The sequence below is a fragment of the Sarcophilus harrisii genome, chromosome 2 (genome assembly GCF_902635505.1).
Source record: "Sarcophilus harrisii chromosome 2, mSarHar1.11, whole genome shotgun sequence".
NCBI classification, from domain to species: Eukaryota; Metazoa; Chordata; class Mammalia; order Dasyuromorphia; family Dasyuridae; genus Sarcophilus; species Sarcophilus harrisii.
In genome coordinates, this window is record NC_045427.1 from 36,847,799 (window position 1) to 36,874,157 (window position 26,359).

The 26,359-nt window shown below is 43.7% G+C and overlaps 1 protein-coding gene across 2 annotated transcripts; it reads right to left on the reverse strand.

Annotated features, from left to right (window-relative positions):
• Positions 1-332: 332 nt before the first annotated feature.
• On the reverse strand, positions 333-15,572 carry CFAP20 (cilia and flagella associated protein 20). Of its 2 annotated transcripts, XM_031949932.1 has the most exons (6): positions 15,290-15,571; positions 3,294-3,373; positions 2,657-2,768; positions 1,914-2,102; positions 1,476-1,586; positions 333-541 (listed from the first exon to the last, which is right to left on the reverse strand). In XM_031949932.1, the coding sequence occupies exons 1-6, from the start codon at positions 15,371-15,373 to the stop codon at positions 536-538; spliced, it is 582 nt and encodes a 193-aa protein (XP_031805792.1). In that variant the 5' UTR covers positions 15,374-15,571; the 3' UTR covers positions 333-535. The 2 variants fall into 2 exon arrangements, with proteins under 2 accessions (XP_031805792.1, XP_031805791.1); XM_031949931.1 differs by lacking the exon at positions 333-541 and having other exon boundaries at positions 1,467-1,586; positions 15,290-15,572.
• Between the last annotated feature and the right edge of the window lie 10,787 nt (positions 15,573-26,359).

The following is a 26,359-nucleotide window of genomic DNA, read 5'->3' on the forward strand; positions in this document are numbered from 1 at the left end:
AAATCACAGAAGGAAGAGAAAATATCACCATTCAAAAAGGTACAGGCTAGAAACAGATTTAAAAACAGAATAAAACATTTTATTCACTTCAAGATTATAAGAATTACATATGATATACATATATATTTAGATAATATATAAAACAAAAAGACAAGAAACCATTAAGAGAAACTATTGGAATGAATCTGTTTTACAGGGAATACTTAACTCTGCAACTCCATGGCAAATAGCACCTCCGCATCCAGGGACGGGCAGGAGGATAACTTCCGGGCTTGCTTAGCCTATAGTGGGCAGGTTTTTAGTAAAGGGCGATGAAAGCCACTTTTCTCCCACTGTACTTACAATGTAATTACGGAGTTATTACATGGTTATTAGGGTCCTAAGACAAGGGACACCAATTTATTAAATAAAAGGACCCTATCCCATTGAATTTATCTAAATATTTCTGTATTTCACATTGTCCTCCAGCTATTTTCCTTTTTAAATTAAGCATCAGGCCCAGGGTTTATTCCTCATGTTGTGTTCCGGTACTAGGTTATTGCTGGGGGGAAAAAAATAATAACATAATAAATACAAACAACATTTAAATGATCAATGATGTAGAGAGCTTAAAAAAAAAAAAAAGCCACTTATCCTACTACCTCTAGCATGACCTGCCCAGAGCATAGAGGAGAAGCTTGGCTTAGTTGTCTAGACAACTGAAATAGCACGAAGGCCCCTGCCAGAAATATGGAGACTCACACTTTTTAATTTGGATTAAGCTATTAGCATAAATTACATGCTGGTGAAATGGGCACGTTTGCCAGGCGGCAAAGAAAAAATCCTTTCTCCAGAGAAAAGATCTGTAAGAATGTCTGCTTTAGTCTTCTAGGCATGAGACAGGACACAACCTCATGAAGGGAGGAGAGGAGGAAAGGGGCTGTTTAATGTCTAATAAGACTAGTCCTTCTTCCCTCTCTACCCTCCAACTCTCCAACATTAAAAGTCAGAAGCGGCCAAAACAAATGTGATTCACAGACCATCTCTGGCAGGTCATTTCATCTGAGGCCTGATGACAAAATAACACTGAGAATCCTTTTTTGGCCATACTTGTGACTTCATCAGTACAAGGAACACCTGGTGAAAACCCTCCCCAATCCCCTAACCCTTAATCAGGGAAAATCTGCAACTGTTCAAGGAACTGAGAACTACGTGACCTGCCCAGGGTCACCCAGAAGTATGTGTAAAAGATGGGGCTTGGATGCAGGTTTTCCAGGCCCTAAGGTTGGCTCTCTAAGTAGTGTGGCAATGCAATTATGCCATTCAGAATCAGTAAAATAAAGATTCTTATTATGAAAATCAGTTGTGGAGAGGCTCTACACAGAAGCAGAACTACTTGCCGTGATGGAGCAGAATCTTAAAATAGCCAGAACACCCAAAACACTGCTCTCCACAACTAATCCTCCGCTCTCTTGTGGGGGGTCAGGCTAGCTCACCTTCGCCTTGTTCTGAACTGGGAGATAGAGCTTGAACTCAGCCGGCAGCTCGTCCTCTGAGTAAAGTCTGTCTGAGAAGTAAACTCGCCGGATGCGACAGTTCGCGTGGATCTGCGAATGCATAAATTCATTTCAAAGACCAAAGACTAAAGAGGTGGCCCCGTTTCATTATAATGACGCTGCATCCCACCCCTCTGCTAACGACACTAACAGATCCTGCCTCAAATCCACTTCCCTAGTCTCAGCCTGGCCTCTCCAGCCCCCCAAAGAGGCCGTCCACAAATGCCATCCCTGAGACCTCGTCCCTCCCACCCCGCCATGCTCTGGGTCTCCGAAAGGCAGAAGTCCCTTGATGGCGCTGGACATTGCCTTGGGGTCCATAACAGGGTCCAGAAGACAGGGCAGATTTCTGATTCCCCCTGGGCAAGGAGGACATACCTGCACCCTGAGGGTCTCTATGTAGTTTGTGCCATATGCTCTCCGGGTGAAGTCAGACAGATTGAACTGGATCTGGTTCCAGCCGTCGTCCAGCCGCATGGGCATGGTGCAGATGAAGGGCTTGACACGAGTGGTGCTCTGGTAGTTACTGGCCCGGAACCGTCGACGCACGTTCTTGTCATCGAGGACCTGCCACCAGAACGGCTTCTTCAAACAGCGTAACCAGACCCAGGGAGGAAACCCCTGGACCCAAAGCCTGAGCCCAGAGACAGGCCACACCGGCCCCTGATGGCCAGTCCTGCCAAGCGGCCAAGACCAGGCTGTCTGCAGAGCGTCACAGGGGGAGGGGAGGACATGGGGAGAGTTCATGAACTCATCTGGCCAAGAGCGATGAATCACAGAAGGAACGCCGACTTCTCCAGCAATGAATTCCCAGAGTTTCTCTGACCTAACTTTAAATGCTCTGATGGCTATTACCACACTCATACCACTAACATCACGTAAATTCTAAATTTTCAGACTCTGTTTTCGGTTTTCTTTTTATCTCCAGGCTGAGCACAATGTCTGGTAAGTTCTTAATAAATGCTGTTGGTAAGGGAGACGGGATAATTCTCCTTAAACCTAATTGGTACAATCACAATGCTCTTATTCTCTCTCTCTGTTTCTGTTTCTATCTCTGTGTCTGTCTCTCTCTCCCCTTCCCTTCTTTTTTCTTCCCCTCCTCCCCTTTATTTCTCACTCACCTGCACTTCAAAAGTGAAGTACTTCTTCAAGTTTTTGATGATCATGACCAGGAAGGGAAGTTTGATGCCCAGCGTCTTCTTTGGGTCCGCAGGGCACGTGATATATGTAGTGCTATGGAAACAAAAAATGCAGAGCAGCAGACTGGTTACTGCCCTTCCCTGCCACTGTCTGGATTCTCTTACTGGCTACCTGAGCTCTGTGTCCTTACCGTCTCTACAGCACAGAAGCATACTCAAAGAGAATAAACCAGGGACTAGATTTAGGGAAACTCCTCTAGATTTAGGAAAAGCATCTAAATGTTTCAAGCCAGCATTTAGGAAGATCTCTTAACCTTGAGAGAACTGGTTTCTGCTCCAAGAATGTTTAAAGCAATCACTCAGCCTAACAACAGAAGACTGACGTTACAAAGAGGGATTCTCTACAGAGCCCCCTCAGACGGCTCTTTCAATGTGCAAACAATCCAGATCTGAAGCCACAGAACCACCCAATCCTTGCCCAACCCCCCAAAGTACTCAAGACTCCCAGGCATGCCATCCAGGGTACTGTGCACAGTATCCCTTAATCCTGGACTCCTTTGCTGGGAACACACAGTACCCAACTTGTCTCTGGGAAAACTAAAAGTTCAAGGCAAGCTACCTGACATTTGTCCCTTCAATCTCTAGCACCAGGGACTGGATGTCGTTATCTGTGATTCTTTTGATGTGGCCATTCCGCACCTAGTGACAAACAGAGGGAAATGAAACTGGTCAGAACTCAAATATCAGGAAATCAGCACCACATGGCCGAAGGATGAAGGGGACCATTTAGGCAGAACAGTCTGGTTTACTGACCTAGGACTGGTATGTGTAAACTTCAATGTATCACTGCTGAGTGAATGGAGTTGCTCCTTCTACTAACAAAGTCCCAAATGCCAGTAAAACCACTGTGCAGTCATGAAAAGATCCAACACATGCAGTGGGCTCAGTCAAAAAAGCCAACCTTAAAGATGGAAAACGCCATCCTACTCTTTAGACACAATGGTATATTTGAAATGATTCCAATCAATATACCAGAACAAAAATATTAGAAAATAGAAAAGTCAAAAAGAAACTTTTTCCTATGAAGATAGGTTTTCTTCAGAAAATTAGGACCCTAGTCTGCAAAGATGAAGTGTCAAAAGAGATAAAGTTTATAAGATTTCTAAGGCAAGAGTAGAGTTAATATGACCAAACTATGGAATATAGAAATAGGGTCTTCCTTAAAGTTCAATACAGGATTGTTTCAGAAAAAAAAAGACACGCCTTAGAAAGCATACTACATATATTCCCAGAGAATGATCTGGGAATATATGTAGTATGCTTATTACATAACATATCCACCTTTTTTGGGGGGGTGGGGTGGGCGGGTGGGACATTGCCTCATATACTCAAGCATTACCTTCTACAAAAGACTTAACAACAGGCAGGGTCATACTTCTCTCTTTCACACACTTTTTTGCACATACCCTTGATTAACAGTAATCATGGCTACTAATAATACTAATAGCTGATATTTAGTGTTTTAAGGTTTACAAAAATGTTTTATAAACTATCTAACTTTTAAAAATGTTACCTAAGAAATTAAATTATCATATGCACACAAAATATGAGTTTAAGAAGAAGGGTTTAAATAAATTCCTAAGATGATAATGAGCTATTAAAGGAAATTAGAGATGTTTAGTACACACCCCAAACCTTTCAAAGTGTCATGGAGAGTCATAGCGTTTTTCTAAAATACCTCTTCTGGTAAAATCCTATTAGAAGAAAAGAGGGATTAAACCCCTCATCTCAGCAGAGATAGCATTTTCTACATTCTCTAAAAAGCAAAACCTAAACTGCTCTTAAAAATGAAGCTGGTGAAAGCTTCTGGCCAAATATTACTCAGATCTGTAGATTAAAAATCACAAATGATTGAGTCGTAGGGACAAATCAACACTGCCAAATATTTTCAGAAGTGGCAAATCTCCTGTGCTTTCAGGACCACAGCTGCTGTTGGTTTGTGAAGGATGCAAAGACTTGGGGGAAGGTTTGGAGTGAGGGGAACACAGAGGGGTGATAGTCACCAAGAAAATTACCCCCACACACACAAACAACTGATACTGCCAACAGGACTTCATAAATCACTAAGGAGAGACTTTAATTTAAATTCTTAACAATCTAACTTTTGAACAAAATCGTGAACAATCTGTTTGATGATTAGTAAAGTTCACAGGACTAAATTGGAATTATACTCTCAGGGCTTCCAGAGCTAGCTAGTGAAAAGCAGTCCAACAATTCTAATTTTCCTTTTTAAAATCAACATATCCATAACAACAAGTAAACATCTAAGATGGTTTTAAAGTTTGGCCTTTGGGAACATTTAAGTAAGATATCTTTAGGTACTTGAGCCAAAATCAACAAAAGCAATAAGGCTTCTCTTAGTTTAGTATAGTGCCTGATACCCAGGTGCTTAATGAATGTTTACTGATTCACTGACCCACATAAAGTTCCCTCAAGCTTAAGGAGACTTGGGATATAGATTCCTCTGCCTTTTGCCCACTCCTGAGTTTACAGTAGCTAAATTCCCAGGAATACTCCAGAATACTGAAGCCAGCTAAGATTTCCAAAATAAAAGCAATGTCTTCCACTACACTCAGAATCTAATAAACAGGAAGCTATAACTAGCCAGCTGTATTTCTATGTTTCTGCACTGGTTTTAACTTCCTTAGGGAAAGATTACTTTGGGTGATAATAGCGACAAGTGACACTCTCAGAACAGAGTTGAGATCTGCAGACAAGAAAATTTCTGAAAGTGAAGGTAGCAGAGGATTTTCTGTTTGAAGATAAGCTGAAGGGAGGGAAAGTGGGAGAGAGCCAGCCAACATCTCCCAGGTCCTAGACACATAATCCAGCTGGTGGCAGTGTTGCCTCAACCTTTCCTGACGAGTTAGTTCAACCTGGAGAGGTTTAACCTCTGAAGGAAGGCTGGTACCTTATCTTTTCCATTGCCCATTTAATTCAAGAGTGCTCAGCTGAAACTGAAAAAGCTGATGCTAATTAGTAAAGGGTTTCTACCACTAACTGCCAATTCCTCAGTGGCCAAGCCTGCAAAGGGAATTCAAGAGACTAAGTTCATTAGTGTAAGCTTATTTCCCCACTTCATCAAGTTTCCAGGATGGCAGAATTAAAGCTGACTAACAGACTAACCTGAGAGACAGACATCATAGCAGAGTGGGCAGAATCCTGAAGCTGCAGTTAGGAAAAGTGGACTCAAATTCCACCTAAGATCTTTCTGAAGCTGTGTAGCCACAGGCAAATCATTTAACCTTGTGGAGCCTCCTGATGTGTCTAATATGAGCATTAACACCCACACTATCTACCTCAATGCTATTATGTAATGCAAATCAGTACTGACTAGTAAGAGGAAATAAGGAAAAGAAAGAAGAAACCTATGAAAGAAAAGTCCTCCAAGATTCTTAGTTTATCTGCTTTATGTATTGGAAAAGAAGGTTGGATTTGGATCTGAAGATACAGATCTGAACCCTGTTACTTAATAAGCTTGTCTAACTTCAAGTCACTCAAATTCCCTGGTTCCAATTTTACCAACAATTACCTATAAAATTAGGGAACTGGACAAAGCTATCACCAAGGTGCCCTCTGGTTCCAAATCTATGATATTATTATCAACTATGCAAAAGACTTCTGAAACTGACTTCCAAAGCAAGTGGAAAATTTGGTTATATGGCTTGATGGTTAATTCAAAAATAAAAAGAGCTGCCAAATAAGAAAACCTAACTTCTAAAGAACCCCTTAATATCTACCTTAGAGGCATAAATGTGGTATTGGTTCTTGGAAAATATTTGCCTCTTTTCTTAAATTCTTCACAGATCAGGTTACTGGGTTAACTACACCAAAAATAGATAACTCATCAATGAGAACTACTGGAAACAGTTTTTCTGATTTCTTCTATCTAAATTACTAACCTACAATTATTATTTTTTTTAGTTCCATTTAATTTGAAGACCTATCTACCCGAAGACCACAAATGCAGTATGGCAAATTAAATTTACTTTGTTAACTGTATGATGCATTTTAAAATAAATTAGCAATATGCTACATTAAGATTTCAATCTTAAAACCAAATCTTTGAGTCACTTCAGGGATAGCTAGCCTTTCTAATACTAAGGGATTATGTCAACTTCTATGAGGAGAAAGCAATCTTTAAGCTCATATCTTGCAAATAATTCTGTTTTTGAATAACAATTTCTGCTACAGAACATCAGCAGTGAGAGAACACTAATTTAAATTTTTTTTTACCACCTAAGGAGGTCAATGGGAAGGAAAAAACAGGAAAAGGGTCTGTTGAATGCTTTGCACTTATAAAAAAGCACTCTAAAAATAAAATCAGTTGTATCTACTTCACATATTTCACCCCCTTGCCTCACCCAATTCTCCTAGCAGCTGAACCCCATAGCCATCCAGCAAACTAGACATGCTCAGATTCATGGTCAACCAAAGTTCCCAACAGAAGTTTGCACTACATTAGAGCCTCTTCAAATGAAGCAATGTATTGAGGGAGACCTCTGCAGACGGTTAGGCATCATTACTTAATAATTACTGAGGGCACAATTTTTAGTGTCCTCAATCAGCAAATCTAAATCAACAGATAACTATTCAGTACAAGAGAAGTTAACTTTTTTTTTACTTCAGAAAATATAAGCCACCCATGTGAGTTTATGGTTAACAAGACTTTTTGTTAACTTCCAGTAAAGTCTTAGTGGGTTTTAGACTAAGTGTAACTTAGCAAATGCATGTCTTAAAAGAAAGCTATTTTGCTTTCAGATAATCAGAATATATAATCATATAATCATTACACATGCTACTGAAAAGTTATATGGGCTGTCTGTATCTTTACCAACAATGCCACTTATTTCTCCTATGACTTTTGTGCAAGTCACTGACTTTTCTGAGCTTCAGCTACCTCATCTATAAAATGAGAATATACTCCAATTCTGCTCCCCTGCATAGGAGTACATTCGATCAAATGTTAAACACAATAAATGTGAACTGCTTTTAAAAGTATCATAGAGATCATTAATTAAAACTAGAATAGCAAACTTCTTCTATAAAGACTCTTGAGGGGTTCAGAAATCAAGGGTCACTGGGGAAAAAGAGAATTGAAGAAAAGTATTTAAAAGTTCCATTCATCTGCTTTTATGAAACAAAACAAAAAGCATAAGACACTATTCATTAAACACAACAAAACAAACAAACAATACTGTGGCCTTCTGTTCTATATTATGACTAATTAAGAGAGAAAAGCAGAGGGGGGAGAAACAATAAGAAAAAATATTCAGAGACAGTTGAAGCAAAGGAAAGACCTTCATGGAGTAACAACTCCATCTTGTGGTTAAGCCTCAAAGCACTTTCACAACTACAGGTGTCTTATAACCATGTCCTCCCACCTGCAATGAAATGAAATTAGCATCCTAACTAAAAGCTTATTTATCATATAAGAATTAACTGTTTAAAAAAGAATGAAGAATGCATTGCCAAAATCAAAGGCTAAAAAAAACACCATTCACTCTGATCACAAATCCCTGCAAATTTATAAGAAATTATTTAAAATTTTTATAGCCAATAAAAATAATGTATATTACTTTCTCCAACAAAGGAGAATCTCCTCCTACAAACATCTATGGTGACTATGTCTTGCTGTGAGATGCTGACCCTCAGTGAATCAATGACCACAGAGGAAGAGAGTGTGTAGACTGATTTACACTATGCATAATGTTCCCATGAGGATGAGACTTCAGTCCACTGAAGTATGTGTTAAATGTTAATATAATTATAATTACTTTGTACTGATGATTTCAGTCATTATTTACCAAACTGAAACAAATTAAGGTCATACTCCCCACATCTCATCCTTTTTCCTGATACATTTTGTCCCTAATCACTGGGTGCTGAACAATTTTCAAGCTGCTTCCAGAAACCCAGCAAGTGTTTAAAGTTATGTTCTGGCCATAGCTCTGAATCATATATCTATGGATATATACTGTCTATAATCTTAAAACGGCTATTCTATGTACTTGGCCCTTTCATGCTTAGAACTTTAAAAAAAATCAAGAACTTTTAAATTCTGTGTATTTAAGGTAAGTATTGCAAACACACATAGAGTCTCTTACTGTTATGAAGATCTTTTTCAAAAAGTTGTATGGTTCTAAAAGTTACTTACTAATATTTATGTATATTTTATATTTATTATATCCATCTATTAACTTATTGTTTGTAATTCTGGTGGGCAAACATCTGTCTTGTGTGCGTGTGTGTGTGTGTGTGTGTGTGTGTGTATCATCAGGGTATCATCTGACCTCTAGTGGCAATGTTATGGGACACAGCTCACTACAGTAATTTTCTAATTCACATGTAAACATAATTGGCAAATTAACATACAAGATGTGAAAAATGAAACAAACAAACAAACAAAAAAAAAAAAATTAGGGATAAAGCCTCCAAAACATTGAAACATTTCTCTAACAAAGATTTCATTAAATTTTTTTGTGGCTTTGCTCCCAACAAAATGATGACACTTCCAAAAGCAAGAGCAACTCTTAGAACTTTCCTCAAACTCTCTGATACTCATTCAAATTGCTCTCCTTGCCATAATTTTATTGCATTTTCCTCTTCAATTTCATTATGTGAGCACTTCTAATCCATCTAAGGTACATAAACTAACCAGACCAAAAGCTACTATCCAGCTGTTTGCAAACGTGTAATTTTAGAATTAATGAAACTTTACTTCATTATGAACAAAGTTACCAGATACCTAGACAACAGTTAAAAAAAAAAAAAAAAAAGACAGGCTTTACTAAATAACTTTTAGCAGTAGCAGCACCAATGGAATGAATTCTTAAATAAAAGTATAAAAAAGAATAGAACTGGTCAAATTTCACATGCATAGTCCTATAATTTTAAAAGCTTTTCTCATCTCTTTCAACTAGCTTTCAGATATAAAGATGGCTCTGATTCACCGTGAAGGAGACTTCCGCGGTGCACAGTGCAGCGGATTGCCCTAGGCCCATACTTAAATTCCTCATCCACTCTGTGACCAAGAACTTGTATGTAACAAACAGCTACTTGGTTAGGGGACCAGAGTTGTTCTCAGTGAAAAGCAAAATGAATGAACCGGATCTACAAACCTGATTTAAGTCACCCCCAGACATCCCCAGGCTGATTTCTCTGCATGTTCTCTCATCAGCAGTGAAGTGTGAAGCAGACATCTAGAGTCACAACCACAGCAGTGGTAGAAAGAAAATCTGAGACAGACTAGGGAGACTTTAGAATCCTGTTCTAGCATGGCTCATCCCATGGATTCAGCTACATAGGTCCAATTAGATACCTAACAGCGTAACTCTGGACCGTGAAAGCCTGATGTAATGATGTATACTTACATCTATGAGAGCGGTCTGAGTCCTCTGGACAACAGCGCTTGAAAAGTCTTCTACTATATTCAACTAGGATATTCTATCTCCCTAAATTATGCTTTTCAATATGAAGTTTGTTAACCTCTACAGGAAAGCAAGATTATTGTGCTTGAGCAAAATCAGAGAAAGTTAAAGAAAAAAAGCAAGTTATTTAAAATGGCTATAAAAAAAAAAAGCTTTACATTTTTTGTAAGAAAACTTCCTAAGCAAGTACAGATACTACAAATGTGCATTCACTTCTCAGTAATCCTTGCTAATAAAAGGGAGAGACATTAAGTATAATCTAAATTTTATTTGGCTTCAGGATATTTCAAATTTACATTTCAATATGTATTTGTATTCTGGGAACACATTCAAAATAAAACAATCTATATTATGAAAACCCACCCACAGAAAGCCAGAATGAAGCTGGAGAACCAATCAGCTTCTGCTCTACATTCTCCAATAACATCCTCTCAATTTGATGGAACAAGTAGTAGCCATTAAAATAAGGTCTTGAATTTGGCTCAGAATGTATTCCCTCAGTGGCCTTTTCTTTCACCATTATCCTTTTTTGATGCAGATGACATTAAGGCACAAATAATTCAGTTCAGATCCCAAAGCCTAAAACCACATGAAGAGCCTTTAAGAATCATCTATTCTAGTTCCCTCATATTAAGGAAACTGAATCTTGTTACTCAGTTACTCAGCTAGTCAACTGTAGAGCTAACCCAATTCAAGCTAATTCCACTGTAGTTACCTGCTGCCCACCACAATTTCCAATTATAGTTTGGGATTATTTCCAGCATCAGTGAAAAGTAAGGAATAAATCACTGAAATCCTTATGTGGAAAGAAATAGAGTTAGTTCCAATCTGCAATTTTACAAAGGTGGGAAAAGCTGTGCTGTCTACTAAACTTGAAGAAAGCCCCACAGAAACTGATAGTTAAGAAAATACTTAACTTGAGCCTTGATAAAATTCCAATGACCATTCTGAGTCTGCTTTCTGATTTGTAAAATAAGGATACTGAACTTAATGATCTCTAAGGTCCCTGTTAACTTTATTGACACAAATGCTTAAAGGCTAAGCAAAATGCTGCTGTCTTTAATTATATCAAATGCCCATAACTGATACCCTCCCTAGCTGGGCATGTTAGTCCGTCCCTACAGGCAGGGGACAGAAAAGAACTTTAGGAATCCTCTGATCTAATTCCTTCACTGCCAGATGGGATAAGTAACTGAGGAACCTTTAAAAAGTCATTAACTCCAACCTTCTCATTTTAGAGATGAGGAAACTGGAGCCCAGAAAAGTCACTTAAGAGAGTGGAGACCAGATAGATATTAAAGAGAGGTGGGGGTGCAAAGTGCTCATTCCATTCACCACCATGCCTCCCTCCAGTTACCGTTTCCCTGTTGGCGGCACACAGTCTCCCTGGATACACCATGACTTCCTATTTACCTGCTCCCTTTCTCCCTGGATACACTAAGACAATCTCCATAGTGACCTGCTCTCCTTCTCCCCGGATGCACCATGACTCCCTCCCTACTTGCTTGCTTCCCTTCAACCTGGATGCACCAGGATGCCCTTCCTAATTACCTGCTCCCCTTCTCCCCGGATGCACCACAACGGCATCACTAGTTACCTGCTCCCCTTCTCCCCGGATGCACCAAGATGTCCTCCCTAGTTACCTGCTCCCCTTCTCCCCGGATGCACCAGGACACTCTCCCTAGTTACCTGCTCCCCTTCTCCCCGGATGCACCAGGACACTCTCCCTAGTTACCTGCCCCCCTTCTCCCCGGATGCACCAGGACACTCTCCCTAGTTACCTGCCCCCCTTCTCCCCGGATGCACCAGGACACCCTCCCTAGTTACCTGCCCCCCTTCTCCCCGGATGCACCAGGACACTCTCCCTAGTTACCTGCCCCCCTTCTCCCCGGATGCACCAGGACACTCTCCCTAGTTACCTGCCCCCCTTCTCCCCGGATGCACCAGGACACTCTCCCTAGTTACCTGCCCCCCTTCTCCCCGGATGCACCAGGACACCCTCCCTAGTTACCTGCTCCCCTTCTCCCCGGATGCACCAGGACGCCCTCCCTAGTTACCTGCCCCCCTTCTCCCCGGATGCACCAGGACGCCCTCACTAGTTACCTGCTCCCCTTCTCCCCGGATGCACCAGGACGCCCTCCCTAGTTACCTGCCCCCCTTCTCCCCGGATGCACCAGGACACTCTCCCTAGTTACCTGCCCCCTTCTCCCCGGATGCACCAGGACACTCTCCCTAGTTACCTGCCCCCCTTCTCCCCGGATGCACCAGGACACCGTCACTAGTTACCTGCCCCCCTTCTCCCCGGATGCACCAGGACACTCTCCCTAGTTACCTGCTCCCCTTCTCCCGGATGCATCAGGACACTCTCCCTATTACCTGTCCCCCTTCTCCCCGGATGCACCAGGACACTCTCCCTAGTTACCTGCTCCCCTTCTCCCCGGATGCACCAGGACACTCTCCCTAGTTACCTGCCCCCCTTCTCCCCGGATGCACCAGGACACTCTCCCTAGTTACCTGCCCCCCTTCTCCCCGGATGCACCAGGACACTCTCCCTAGTTACCTGCCCCCCTTCTCCCCGGATGCACCAGGACGCCCTCCCTAGTTACCTGCCCCCCTTCTCCCCGGATGCACCAGGACACTCTCCCTAGTTACCTGCCCCCCTTCTCCCCGGATGCACCAGGACACTCTCCCTAGTTACCTGCCCCCCTTCTCCCCGGATGCACCAGGACACTCTCCCTAGTTACCTGCCCCCCTTCTCCCCGGATGCACCAGGACACTCTCCCTAGTTACCTGCCCCCCTTCTCCCCGGATGCACCAGGACACTCTCCCTAGTTACCTGCTCCCCTTCTCCCCGGATGCACCAGGACACTCTCCCTAGTTACCTGCCCCCCTTCTCCCCGGATGCACCAGGACACTCTCCCTAGTTACCTGCCCCCCTCCTCCCCGGATGCACCAGGACACTCTCCCTAGTTACCTGCCCCCTTCTCCCCGGATGCACCAGGACACCTCCCTAGTACCTGCCCCTTCTCCCCGGATGCACCAGGACACTCTCCCTAGTTACCTGCCCCCTTCTCCCCGGATGCACCAGGACACTCTCCCTAGTTACCTGCCCCCTTCTCCCCGGATGCACCAGGACACCGTCCCTAGTTACCTGCCCCCCTTCTCCCCGGATGCACCAGGACACTCTCCCTAGTTACCTGCCCCCCTTCTCCCCGGATGCACCAGGACACCCTCCCTAGTTACCTGCCCCCTTCTCCCCGGATGCACCAGGACACCCTCCCTAGTTACCTGCCCCCCTTCTCCCCGGATGCACCAGGACACCCTCCCTAGTTACCTGCCCCCCTTCTCCCCGGATGCACCAGGACACTCTCCCTAGTTACCTGCCCCCCTTCTCCCCGGATGCACCAGGACACTCTCCCTAGTTACCTGCCCCCCTTCTCCCCGGATGCACCAGGACACTCTCCCTAGTTACCTGCCCCCCTTCTCCCCGGATGCACCAGGACACTCTCCCTAGTTACCTGCCCCCCTTCTCCCCGGATGCACCAGGACACTCTCCCTAGTTACCTGCCCCCCTTCTCCCCGGATGCACCAGGACACTCTCCCTAGTTACCTGCCCCCCTTCTCCCCGGATGCACCAGGACACCCTCCCTAGTTACCTGCCCCCTTCTCCCCGGATGCTCGGGACACTCTCCTAGTTACCTGCCCCCCTTCTCCCCGGATGCACCAGGACACTCTCCCTAGTTACCTGCCCCCCTTCTCCCCGGATGCACCAGGACACTCCTAGTTACCTGCCCCCTTCTCCCCCGGATGCACAGGACCCTCCCTAGTTACCTGCTCCCCTTCTCCCCGGATGCACCAGGACACCCTCCCTAGTTACCTGCCCCCCTTCTCCCCGGATGCACCAGGACACTCTCCCTAGTTACCTGCCCCCCTTCTCCCCGGATGCACCAGGACACTCTCCCTAGTTACCTGCCCCCCTTCTCCCCGGATGCACCAGGACGCCCTCCCTAGTTACCTGCCCCCCTTCTCCCCGGATGCACCAGGACACTCTCCCTAGTTACCTGCCCCCCTTCTCCCCGGATGCACCAGGACACTCTCCCTAGTTACCTGCCCCCCTTCTCCCCGGATGCACCAGGACACTCTCCCTAGTTACCTGCCCCCCTTCTCCCCGGATGCACCAGGACACTCTCCCTAGTTACCTGCCCCCCTTCTCCCCGGATGCACCAGGACACTCTCCCTAGTTACCTGCCCCCCTTCTCCCCGGATGCACCAGGACACTCTCCCTAGTTACCTGCCCCCCTTCTCCCCGGATGCACCAGGACACTCTCCCTAGTTACCTGCCCCCCTTCTCCCCGGATGCACCAGGACACTCTCCCTAGTTACCTGCCCCCCTTCTCCCCGGATGCACCAGGACACTCTCCCTAGTTACCTGCCCCCCTTCTCCCCGGATGCACCAGGACACCCTCCCTAGTTACCTGCCCCCCTTCTCCCCGGATGCACCAGGACACTCTCCCTAGTTACCTGCCCCCCTTCTCCCCGGATGCACCAGGACACCCTCCCTAGTTACCTGCCCCCCTTCTCCCCGGATGCACCAGGACACCCTCCCTAGTTACCTGCCCCCCTTCTCCCCGGATGCACCAGGACGCCCTCCCTAGTTACCTGCCCCCCTTCTCCCCGGATGCACCAGGACACCCTCCCTAGTTACCTGCCCCCCTTCTCCCCGGATGCACCAGGACACTCTCCCTAGTTACCTGCCCCCCTTCTCCCCGGATGCACCAGGACACTCTCCCTAGTTACCTGTTCCCCTTCTCCCCGGATGCACCAGGACACCCTCCCTAGTTACCTGCTCCCTTTCTCCCCGGATGCACCAGGACGCCCTCCCTAGTTACCTGCTGCCCGGATGCAGCTGGTTACACACCGGCTTTCAGGTTTCCTCTGAGAGAGCAAGCGCCATTGCCGCCATGTACAGACGGGGAAACCGAGGCACGGAGACTACACTACTCGGGGAGGAGTTTGGCAGAGTTCTGGGAAGACAAGACTCTTGTGACGCAGGGGAGGAAGGGGAGCAGAGAGGAGGAGGGGCTGCGGGGGGAGGGGGGACGCAGGGGCTGCAGGGGCCTCGCACCTTCTTGTCCCAGATCTGCAAGGGTTTGCTTCCGATGCTATAGAGAATGGAGAGGAAGCCGCTCTGGAACGTGTTCTTGAACATCGCGCCGGCCTCTTCCTCCTTCGGGAACCCCCCCTCCACGGGGCCGGGCCGGCCTAGGCCCCGCGGCGGCTCCGCGCGGGGAGCGGGGCGCCGGGCGGGTCAGGCTGCCGGGACTCTGCGTGCGCAGTGCGAGGGCCTCCGCTCCGCCGCCGCCGCCGCCCAGCCGCGTCCCACTCCGCCGCCTGCCGCCCCCGCTGTCACAGCCGCCGCCGCCGCCGCCTCCAAGCCGCCTCCACAGCAACCGCCGGCCGCGCCGCCCGCCCTTCGCTTCGCACGACGACGACGCTCAAGTGGGGCGGAGCGCTCCGCGCCGAGATCCTTCCGCCGGGCGCCGCTCCACTTCCGGCGCCCAGGGCGTCCCAAGACCTCGGGGCCCGCCCCCAGCACCACCCGGCGCGAAAGCAGCCCCGTTGCCAGGGAACTACTTTTTCGACATTTGACCAGCTCGGCTCGGCCCGGGAGAGGAGAGAGCACAGTTTGTTGTCGGCGCCTGCGTGGTACCATGGGAACCGCAGAGGGCGGGGCGGATGGAAACCCAGAGCAAGGTGGACACGCCCCCTGGCGGGGGAAGGAGTCAGAGGAGGGAGGGAGGAGGAGCTAAGAGAGCCCTGAGTGACTGGAGAAGCCAGGAAGGCGTTCAGGAACTGTTAGAACTGGGAGGGTGCTCCCCACTGACTGTCCCCCTGGGTGGAGGGGCGGGGAGACCACGGAGTTCGAAGTCGAGAGGACTTGAGTTCCAATTCCACCTAAGATGCTTATTAGCTGAGTGACCCTGGGGAGACGCCGAAGCGGTTTCTTCCTCTGCGAAATAAGATTCACAGCACAGCACTGGCCTCCCAAGGTGGTAAGGAGCCCCTCTCCACCATTATCCGGCCGTGGGGGTGGTGAAATTCTGATTTATCATCACCTATTCCATACACCTATCTATCTGTGGGTCACAAACATTTCTTGGGCGAAAAGGGATGTCAGGAGTGGGAAAAGTATACTCTTTCTCAGCGCACCCTAACACACAAACCAGGACTGCTCCGTTTCATGGATGCTGCAGCATCTCACGTCGATTTCACCTCCAGAGCATCCCTTGTTGATTTCACTTCTGTAACATCTGTTACAGCAACTGATACAGACTTTCATCCTCTCCTGCCTGAACGCTGCAATAGCTGCTGAAGGACTCGCCTGCCTGAAGTCTCCCCTCTGCCCCAATCTATCTTCCCCTAAAGTCATTTTCCTAAAATTCAGGTCTGATCATGTCACACACACACACACACACACACACCCCTCACCCACTCATGAATTCTCTGGCTGTCCAACATGCCTGAAATACTACTTCCCCTCTTCATGACTACCCACTGCCTTCAATCTCAACTAAAATCCCATGTTTACAGAAAATTTTCTCCAATTCTTTTTCTAATATTTTGGTCTCTTTTCTCCTCCCCCCCCTCCCCCCATTATATGTTGTCAAGATGTCTGTTTTCCAGAGCTAAGCCCCAGCAACCAGGCTGTGCCTTGAATTTAGCATAACAATCCTTTGCGCTCATCATCTGGATAATCTCAGCCACAGCAAAATCCCAGAAATGTCTCTGATCACGAAGCCTTGATAGGAATCAAATTTAACACACTGTTGCTGCTACCCTTCAGTGTCAGGGCTACAGCTCACAGTTCAGCCATAGGTATAAGTTTTGAGATCTTCCCACATTGCCTTCAGCCCTCTGTAGGAGCAGGGATCCAACGCGTGTCTTTGCTTGCAAGCCTTTTCCCTCACTTTGATATTAAATGTCTATTTGATTCCTGACTCTCCTGTCTCTAGCCTGCTTTGTTTGGCTCTGCCTGGCTACCCACAGGTTAGAGACCCATTCCAGTCTGGTTGATAATGTAAAAATTTTAAAGGTTCTTTAAAAAAGTTTTTTTGAATTAAAAATTTTCTCCTTCCCTTCCTTCCCTACCCCTCATTGATGCAAGCAATTTTATAGAGATTATACGTGTGCAGTCATGTATAACATTTCCATATTAGTCATATTGTGAAAGAAAACAGACCAAAAACCAAAACCAATATAAAAAAAGTTAGTTCTGATCTGCATTCATATTCAGTCCATTCTCTCTCTGGAGGTGAATGGCATTTTTCATCATGAGATCTTTGGAATTGTCTCTGATCACTGTATTGCTGAGAGTAGCTAAGTTATTCACATGTGATCATTGTACAATATTGCTGTTACTGTGTATGATGTTCTGCCGAACATCTCATGATTCTAACTCCTTCCACCTTTATTTCCTATTCCTCCTGTATTTAGCTTACAGTATTTGTCTGCATCTTGTCTCCTCCATCAGATGGTGAGCTCATTGAAAACATGAGCAGTCTTTTGCCTCTTTTTGTATTCTCAGTACTTAGTACAGCCTCTAACACAGAATAGGCACTTTAAAAATGTTTATTGACTGATTCACAATGCTGCTATTATCCCCATTTTATAGATGAGGAAACAGACTGAGAAAGGTTAGATGTCTTAAGATCACAGCTAGTGGCTGTGGCCAAATATGAACTCAGATCTTCTTGACTCCAACTCTGTTATCCACAGTATAGCACTCATTACAGTGTTGTTCTAAACTTTCTCAGCTCTGGTTTCCTCATCTGTAACATGGGAATAATCAATCAACCAATATGCATTTATTAAGTCCCTCTATGTGCCAGGCACTGTGTTAAACACCAAGGATACAAAAAGAAGCAAAAAACAGTCCTCTGTCCTCAAGGAACTTAAAATCTGATAGCATACCTTTCCCAGGGTGGTTGTGAGAATAAAGTGAAATAATATTTAAAGCACTTTACAAACCTTAAAGTCTATAGAAATGTTACATGTTATTTTTACAGAGGAAGAAACTGAGAATCAAACTAAGTGATAACCAATTTAATTCAACAACAAGGATCGATTAATCACCTTTAATGAACAAGGCATTGTCATCTGTATCGGAGTTTCAAAGACAAATTAATACTGGACTTCAGGGAACTTTTATTCTACCAAGTATACCCACATGGAGAAAGATAAGGTAATTCAAGCTAATTTGAGAAAGGAAAAAATACTAACAGTGATAGGATGGGGAATTGGGGAAAGTGCAATGGAGAAAGTAATGCTTGAACTGAGTTTTGAAGGAACTGATGTGAAGGACACATTCTAGGTATAGCCAGAGGCCAAGAACCTGAAGTTCTGACTCTGGCTACAGAAGATAGCCTTGATTTGTCACACTTTATGTATAAAATAACAAAATGGACTCCCAGCAGTCCATCAACAATGAACACAATTCTCATCCAAATATAGTCATTCCAGGTGGTCCTGCCTTCACTCCAGGGATCCATACAGGATTTATGAACTTGGAAAGTCCTCCTGAAGCAATGTGAACTTATGGGTGCTCAAGAGGCAATTTTCTTTCCCATGCACGCAGTCAGGTTTGCTTCTTGGCTGCATCTGCTTAGTGCCCTCCTCCTTACTACTCCATCCTTCTCTCCATCTCTCAACCCAGACACACTTCCTCCTTCTCCCTAGAACATCAGGTTCCAGAACTCTTGACACTTTTCTCAGAAAACAGGGCTCTGAAAACTCCCCTACTCATCCCCCTCTGAGGCAGGTTCCTGGCACCTATGGCTTGATCTGGGAATTTGAGGAGCTGAAACATTTGTCTCTTAATCATTAGCTCTGTCTGCAGCTGATTTATAGACTGAAAGGCTCTGCCAGGGCCTCTCCACAGCTGTCATGGGTGAGACTGAGAAGGAGCCAATCTCAGCTCAGGCTTCACTCCTAGGAACCAAACTCTGCTCTCATGATTCTAGTCTCAACTTTCTCTGCATCTTCCTAAACTGTCTTGTCTGCCTCCTTCTACAGACAAAGAAAATAATATCCTGACCAGAGACTTGTCAACATTGTTATGATTGATGTTAATCTTTTAGCACATCCCATTTCTTATATATCCCTCCTATCTTTCCATTAGGGAACTTTAATAGCTTTATATTAATGCTTTTTCTCAATCTTTAAAACCTCCCAATTCCTGGACCATCTTAAATTCCATGACATACTTCCCCTCCTTCATTCTACCTCAACCACACATGGGAATGGTCCCATTCTAGATCTCATTAATTATGACTCATACACAAGTATCTAATAAGATAAAGAACTTTGTAAGTGACATTGTTACAGTTGGTTTCAATTCCATGGAACATCCTTGAGGGCAAAGGTTATTTGTGTGTGTGTGTGTGTGTGTGTGTTATGTGTGTGTGTGTGTGTGTATCTAGCCCTTAACACAATGCCCTGCACATAGTAGGTACTTAATAAGTATTCAGTGAATCATCCTATCAAAATTCATGAGCTAAACTTTAGCCCTTAATTAAGTAGTTAGTACTTAATAAGTATTCAGTGAATCATCCTATTAAAATTCATGTGCCAAACTTCAGCCCTTAGTTACTATCACCATTTTACTCTCCTTAGTCCCCTTCAGTTGTTTTATTCCTCCTAATTGATTCACTGCACAAAGAAGCTATTCCAAACTTTCTCTTCCCGCTTCAAGAGGAAAGAATAAGGCTGATGATTTTTCCCAACTCTGCTTCAATTAAATCCAATTCACTCACTAATCAAGACATCTCTGTCATTGATCTTCAGGAACACAGGACAAACAACAACCACTTCCCTCTCTTGCCTCTACTTCTACTGAGAAAACTGTTATTGCCATTATTCAGTCATTTCAGTCATGTCCAACTTTTTGTGACCCCCTTTGGGGTTTTCTCAGCAAAGATATTAAAGTCATTTGAAACTGACACAGACAGGGTTAAATGACTTGTCCAAAGTCACATGGCTAACAGGTGATGGGGTCAAATTTGAACTCCTGCCAGACACTCTATATGCTATGGCACCACCTAGCAGCCACATCTTAAACTGAACATGTCCAAAACTGAACTGATCTTTTCCCCAAAAAACTTACTTCCTTTTTCTTTTTTTCTTTTCTTAGGTTAAACATGTACAATTATTTTAATTTTTTAATTGTTTAATAGTTTTTTATTTTCAAAATACATGTAAAGATATTTTTAACATGCACTCTTTTTTTTCTTTTTTTGTTATAGCTTTTTATTTACAAGACATATGCATGGGTAATTTTTCAGCATTGACAATTGCAAAACCCTTTGTTCCAATTTTTCCCTTCCTTCCCCCCACCTCCTCCCCCAGATGACAGGTTGACCAATACATTAACATTCACTCTTGAAAAACCTTATATTCCAAATTTTTCTTCTCCCTTCCCCCCCACCTCCCCTTTCCCCAGACAGAAAGTAATCCAATGTAGGTTAAACATGTGCAGTTCTTCTAAACATATTTCCACATTTATCATGCCACCTAAGAAAAATCCGAACAAAAAGGAAAAAATAGAAAGAAAAAAAAAAAAAGCAAGCAAACAGCAGATGAAAAAAGTAGTTGTGATCCACTCAGTCCCCTCAGTCCTCTCTCTGGGTGCAGATGGTTCTCTCCAGCACAAGACCATTGGAACTGACCTGAATCACCTCGTTTTTGAGAAGAGTCAAGGCCATCACAATAGATCATCGCATAATCTTATTGTTCCTGTGTACAATGTTCTCCTGGTTCTATTCACTTCACTTACCATCAGCTCATGTAAATCTCTCCAGGTCTCTCTGAAATCATCCTGCTGATCATTTTTTATAAAACAATAATATTCCATAACATTCATATACCATAGATTATTCAGCCATTCTCCAACCAATGGACATTCCCTCAGTTTCCAATTCCTTGCCACTACAAGAAGGGCTACCACAAACATTTTTGCACCTTTCTTCCAAAAGGTACTTTCTTGCAGTCATCTGAGCAACTGCTAGCCTAGGTTTCTGCCACAATATCCTAACTGATCTCCCTGTTTCAAGTCTCTCCCTACGCCAGCCCACCTTATCTCGATGGTAAAATACCTTTCCTTATGTGCAGCTCTCTTTATGACTCGATGCACTCTGGTGGCTTACTAGTCTCTAAGATAAGATGCAAGCTCTGTTTAGCTTCGAAAGCCCTACACAACTTATCTTTTCAGTCTTAGGAGACATTATAGGCCTTTCTACAATCTAGGATTCAAGCAACCTGGACTTCTATTTGTTTCTCACCATGGGACATTACATCTTCTATGGCTATGCCTTTGCAATGCTGTGCCCCCTTCCCTGAAGGATGCTCCCTCCTCATCACCCCCTCAGAGGGGCTACTCTGTGCTTAAGAAACAGCTTAAGAAAAGTGATAATATGTGCAAACATGTTTAGAAAAAATTACACATGTTTAACCTATATTGGATTACTTGCTATGTAGGGAAGGAGGGAAGGGAGGAGGAAGGAGAAAAATTTGAAATACAAGGGTGAATGCTGAAAACTATCTTTGCATATATTTTGAAAAGAAAAAGCTATTTAAAAAAAGAAAAACAAAAAATAAACAGCTCAAGCCTTTCCTGATCCCCTCCCACTGCTAGTGCCTTCCCAAACCATCTCATACTGAACTCCTTTATATAGATTTATATTTAGTAACTTTATATCTGTGCTCTCTATGTTGAATACTTAGTAACTTTATATCTGTGCCTTATATGTTGAATCTCCTATCAGAATATAAGATCCTTACAAATAGGGATTGCTTCATTCTTTGTACTTGTATCTTGCATCTGAGACACAATATGCTTAATAAAAGCTTCCTGGATTGTAAAAGATTTTAAAAAGTAATTCAGCATAATTTTATTGAAATGCTTTTTCTTCCTTTTTCTCTGGGGCAGGGAAGGGGATGGACGTTTTGCTAAATTAAGGAATGAATCTGTGATTTTCTTACTAAAGGGAACACCTACATGAGGAAATCCTCTTTTTCAATTCAGGTTACCATGTTCTCTTCACTTTGTAGTGTGATAGAGTTGCATGGGGTGCTGAGAACTTAAGTGAGCAGACTGGGGTCATCAGTCAGTGAGAGATCTTCCTGGTTAGGAGGCCAAATCGTTATATCCTCTCCCCTTAATATATGGATTTGACTACCTCTCCTCAAGGAGCATTAGTAGTTCCCTTTTGCCATCACAGTTAGGTGGGACCATAGTGCATAGAATGCCAGGTCTAGAATCAAAAACTCATCTTCCTGAGTTCAAATGTGGCCTCCCACTCTTACTAGCTGTGTGACTGGGCAAGTCACTTAACCCCAATTGCTTAAACTTTTTTTCAAATTAATAGTCACAAGAAACTTCAGAGGTTTAGCCCCCTTGTTTTATAAGTGAAGAAATTAAGATTAGGAAGGTAAAGTGCCTTACCCCAAACTGTGAAGGTGGAAAGTGTTCAATGTTGAGACTTAATGAGTCATCCCAAGTCCAGTGTTCTAGTCCCATCCAGGAGATTCCAAGATTATCTCAAGGGGGTCTCAATGGGCACAACAATACTTTCCACTGAGAGATGCAAAGATGCCAATCCATGGTAATGGGAGACTTAGTGCTCCATGGAAGATATTCCTGTTATGGAAGAAGCACAATCAGAGTCTTTTGCACAAAAATCAAAAATGCAAATAATAGTTTTATTCTTTTAACTAAATGATCAGTCTCTCCTCATATACCAAGGCATAGTCTGTACAAGAATTGAGGCAGAAGGTGAATGCTGAATTAAGGGAACAGAAAACAAGTTAGTTTAATTTGACTGAAGGTACATAAAGGAAGGAAGTCTACAGCCACTCTGGGAAGGCAATAGGGAACCGCGAAAGGTCCTTGAGCAGGAGTGATGAGATTAGACGTGTCTTAGGAAGATTATTTTGGCATTTGTGTGGAAGAGAGGAAGGAGAGACTAGAAGGAAGGAGATCAACTGATGCACCAGTCCAGGCAAGAGGGGATAAAAGTTTAGATCCTCTTGTGATAGGAGAGAAGGGGACAGACAGATGGCATAAAAAAGCTGGAGGGAGGACTGAAAAGACGAGACAAAATTTCAATAGACTTGTGATGGAGAGAACCATCTGCAGCCAGAAAGAGGACTAGGGGTGTTGGTGGTTTTTCTTGGGGGCCAGCCTTAGTCTTAGTTGAAATAAATAATTACTTCGAAATCTCAGCCAGCTGGTAAAAGTTGCAAATGTTTATTTCTCCTTACAAATTCGCCCAGTTAGTTGAGGCCTATCTCTCTGCCTGGCTCCAAGAGATCTTGCAGCTTTGTCCTTGGCCTCTGCCTCCGCTTTCTTCAGCCTCCAGCCAGCTCCGACTCATGGCTTCTCAATCTCTGTGGCGAGTAGTCTTTTCTTCCAGAGTGTTCTGTCTCAGAGCCCTGTTGATGTTCTGGAGAAATTCCTCCTAGCTCCAAGAGCTTCCTTCATTTATGTGATCTCCCAAAGGTTAACTCCACCTTCTGGAGGGAGAGGGATTCTGGGTTATCTCCCAGAGTGCTCTCTGGTCCTAAGGGAGGTGTGAATTCAGCTCTTATACTAGCCCTGAACTCTCGTGTGAACTCCATTGAGTACTTAGATACTTGAGCTCTCTAAAGGTGTGAACACAAGCATTGTTCAATCAGTTCCACCTAATACCTTGTTTCAAGTTCTGGCCCAAAATCAGATCAAATCAACTCCAATGTCTTCACATTTTGTAAAGAAATTTCTTAACACTTTGTAAAAGATTCCAACATAGGGGGACTGAGTGTGGATCACAACATAAGATTTTCACTCTTTTTTTTGTTGTTTGCTTCCATTTTGTTTTCTTTCTCTTTTTTTTTTTCCTTTTTCTTGTGCAGCATGATAAATGTGGAAATATGTTTAGAAGAACTGCACATGTTTAACATATATTGGATTATTTCCCATCTGAGGAGGGAGTAAGGAGGGAGAAAAAATTTGGAACACAAGGTTTTGCAAGAGTGAATTTAGAAGACTACCTTTGCATATATTTTGAAAATAAAAAATTATAATTAAAAAAAAAAGATGAGCCAATTAGGTAGGTGTGAGGGCTGAGGGAGAGGGAAGAGGTAAAAACAACTCCAAAACCAAGCAAGTTTAGAGAAGAAGGGTTGGGAGGAAAGGAAAATTCCATTTAGGATTATTTGAATTTGGGTCATCATATATTGTCTGTAGATCACTAGGACAGGGGAGAGTTTAGGGCTGATATGGCAGATGGGCCAGATATGGTAATCATTGGCCCAGAGAGGATAATTGAACCTAGGGGAACAGCTAAAATTGCCCCCAAAAGGTGTGGAGAGTAAAAAGGACCCAGAATGGTGAGTTGGAGGAATATCAAGAAGTAGGATGAGTCAAGGATGAGAATGATTCAGTAAAGGAGAGGCAAAAGGAGAGAGAGGAAAAGAAGAAGAGGCAGAAACAGAACTACAGACAGACACAGAGAGACAAAGAGACAGAAAGAGACAGAAAATGATAGAATGAGAGAGGAGGTAGCAGACACACACAGAGAGACTGAGAAAATGAGACACACACACACACACACACACACACACAGAGAGACAGGCAGACAACTACAAAGAAAGAAAAACAGACACAGAGAGACAGTCACAGAGAAAGAGACAGACATAGAGAGAACAAGAGAAGGAGATACACACACAAAGAGAATGAGAGAATGAAAGCTGTATATATACACAGAAATGAAAAGGGGGGGGAGGAGAGACAGACAGACAGACACAGAGAGAGACACAGAGAACAGTGTCACAAAAGCATAGGAAGGAAAATAGTATTTGAGAGGAGAGCAAAGAGTATCCAAAGCTACAGAAATAATGTGTATAAAGTATTTTGCAAACCTTAAGTAAGGCACAATATATTCCAGACTCAAGGGAGAGTTGGTGAACAAACTGGAATCAGAACCTAAGGGTCCTAAGACTACTAATTGAAGGATCTTTCCATAATTTCATCTGAAACATTGCAAAAACACTGCTTAAGAGTACTTTGGCAAAGAAGAGAATTATTACTGTTATTACTTTTTTTTTTTTAAAAGGTCTACTACTTGTTCCCAGAAGCTTTCCCTGAGGGTTCACTCTCTCAGAAAAGGGAGGAGTTCAGTAGAGAACTCCAAGCTGAGAACCATATGTCATATTCAATCATTTTCTCTCAGCATAATTTTTAAAGTTATTAACTATAGCTAGGCAACTGGGTGGCACAGGGAATAGAGCACTGGGCCTGAAGTCAGGAAGAAATTTGGCTTTAAATCTGGCTTCAGGTTCATTTTTTTTCTCTTGTGGTTTTTCCCCTTTGTCCTGATTTCTCTCTCCCAGCATGATTCATAAAGAAACATGTATTTAAAAAATTAATGTCCAGATATATAATGCCTTTTTTGAAATATCAAAATAAGATAAGGAAATTGAGGCAAACAGGGCTAAGTGACTTGGCTAGGTTCACACAGCTAGGAAGATGAGTTCCTGATTCCAGGATTCCTTCACCCCCAAACTCTGTGCGCTATGGCACCACTTCGTGGTCTGTGCTAAAAATGCTAGCTGTTATTACTAATAATCACGTATTCTCATTGACCCCTTGTTGCCGCCTCCCGTTAACTTGTGTTCTATGTGAAGTTCTCTTGTGTGTACTTTTTGTAGCCCACTTAGCTGGCCTTATTGGGCGTAAATAAGCTACCTGGACACTATTAATTGTCTCAGGTCCTCATCACCTACTGCTCCTAACTGATCTTCTCTGCTTTCTCCTCTCTCCAATCCAGCTTCGGAACAGGCAGCCCAAGTGATTTTAGTAGAGCCTTCCTCTGATTTGCTACTCTCTTTCTCTCTTGTGGCTTCTCTTGTACCTCAGTGATCACGTATGTTCAAACTCCTGTGGTCAGGATTTAAAAATCTTCAAAATCTGGTCCCTGCCTGCTCTTCTAGCCTTGATCCTCCTGGGGTCCAATCAAACTGGACTTTTTATAGTTCCTCAAACAGGGCACTACACTGATCTTGAAGGGGTCAAACTCCTTTAGGACTGAATTTGGTATTTCCACATGCCTAGATCCAAAGCCCATACAATTCTGGTTTAGGAATCTTGTAGGTGTCAAAT

What these genes read in the sequence shown, in the direction of transcription:
- CFAP20 (XM_031949931.1), bottom strand. Translation starts at nt 15,373, where the DNA reads ATGTTCAAGAACACGTTCCAGAGCGGCTTCCTCTCCATTCTCTATAGC. An exon ending in ATTGAAGGGACAAATGTCAG is followed by an intron (nt 2,769 to 3,293) that starts GTAGCTTGCCTT and finishes TTGTTTCCATAG; the next exon opens with CACTACATATATCACGTGCC. An exon ending in ACTTCACTTTTGAAGTGCAG is followed by an intron (nt 2,103 to 2,656) that starts GTGAGTGAGAAA and finishes TTCTGGTGGCAG; the next exon opens with GTCCTCGATGACAAGAACGT.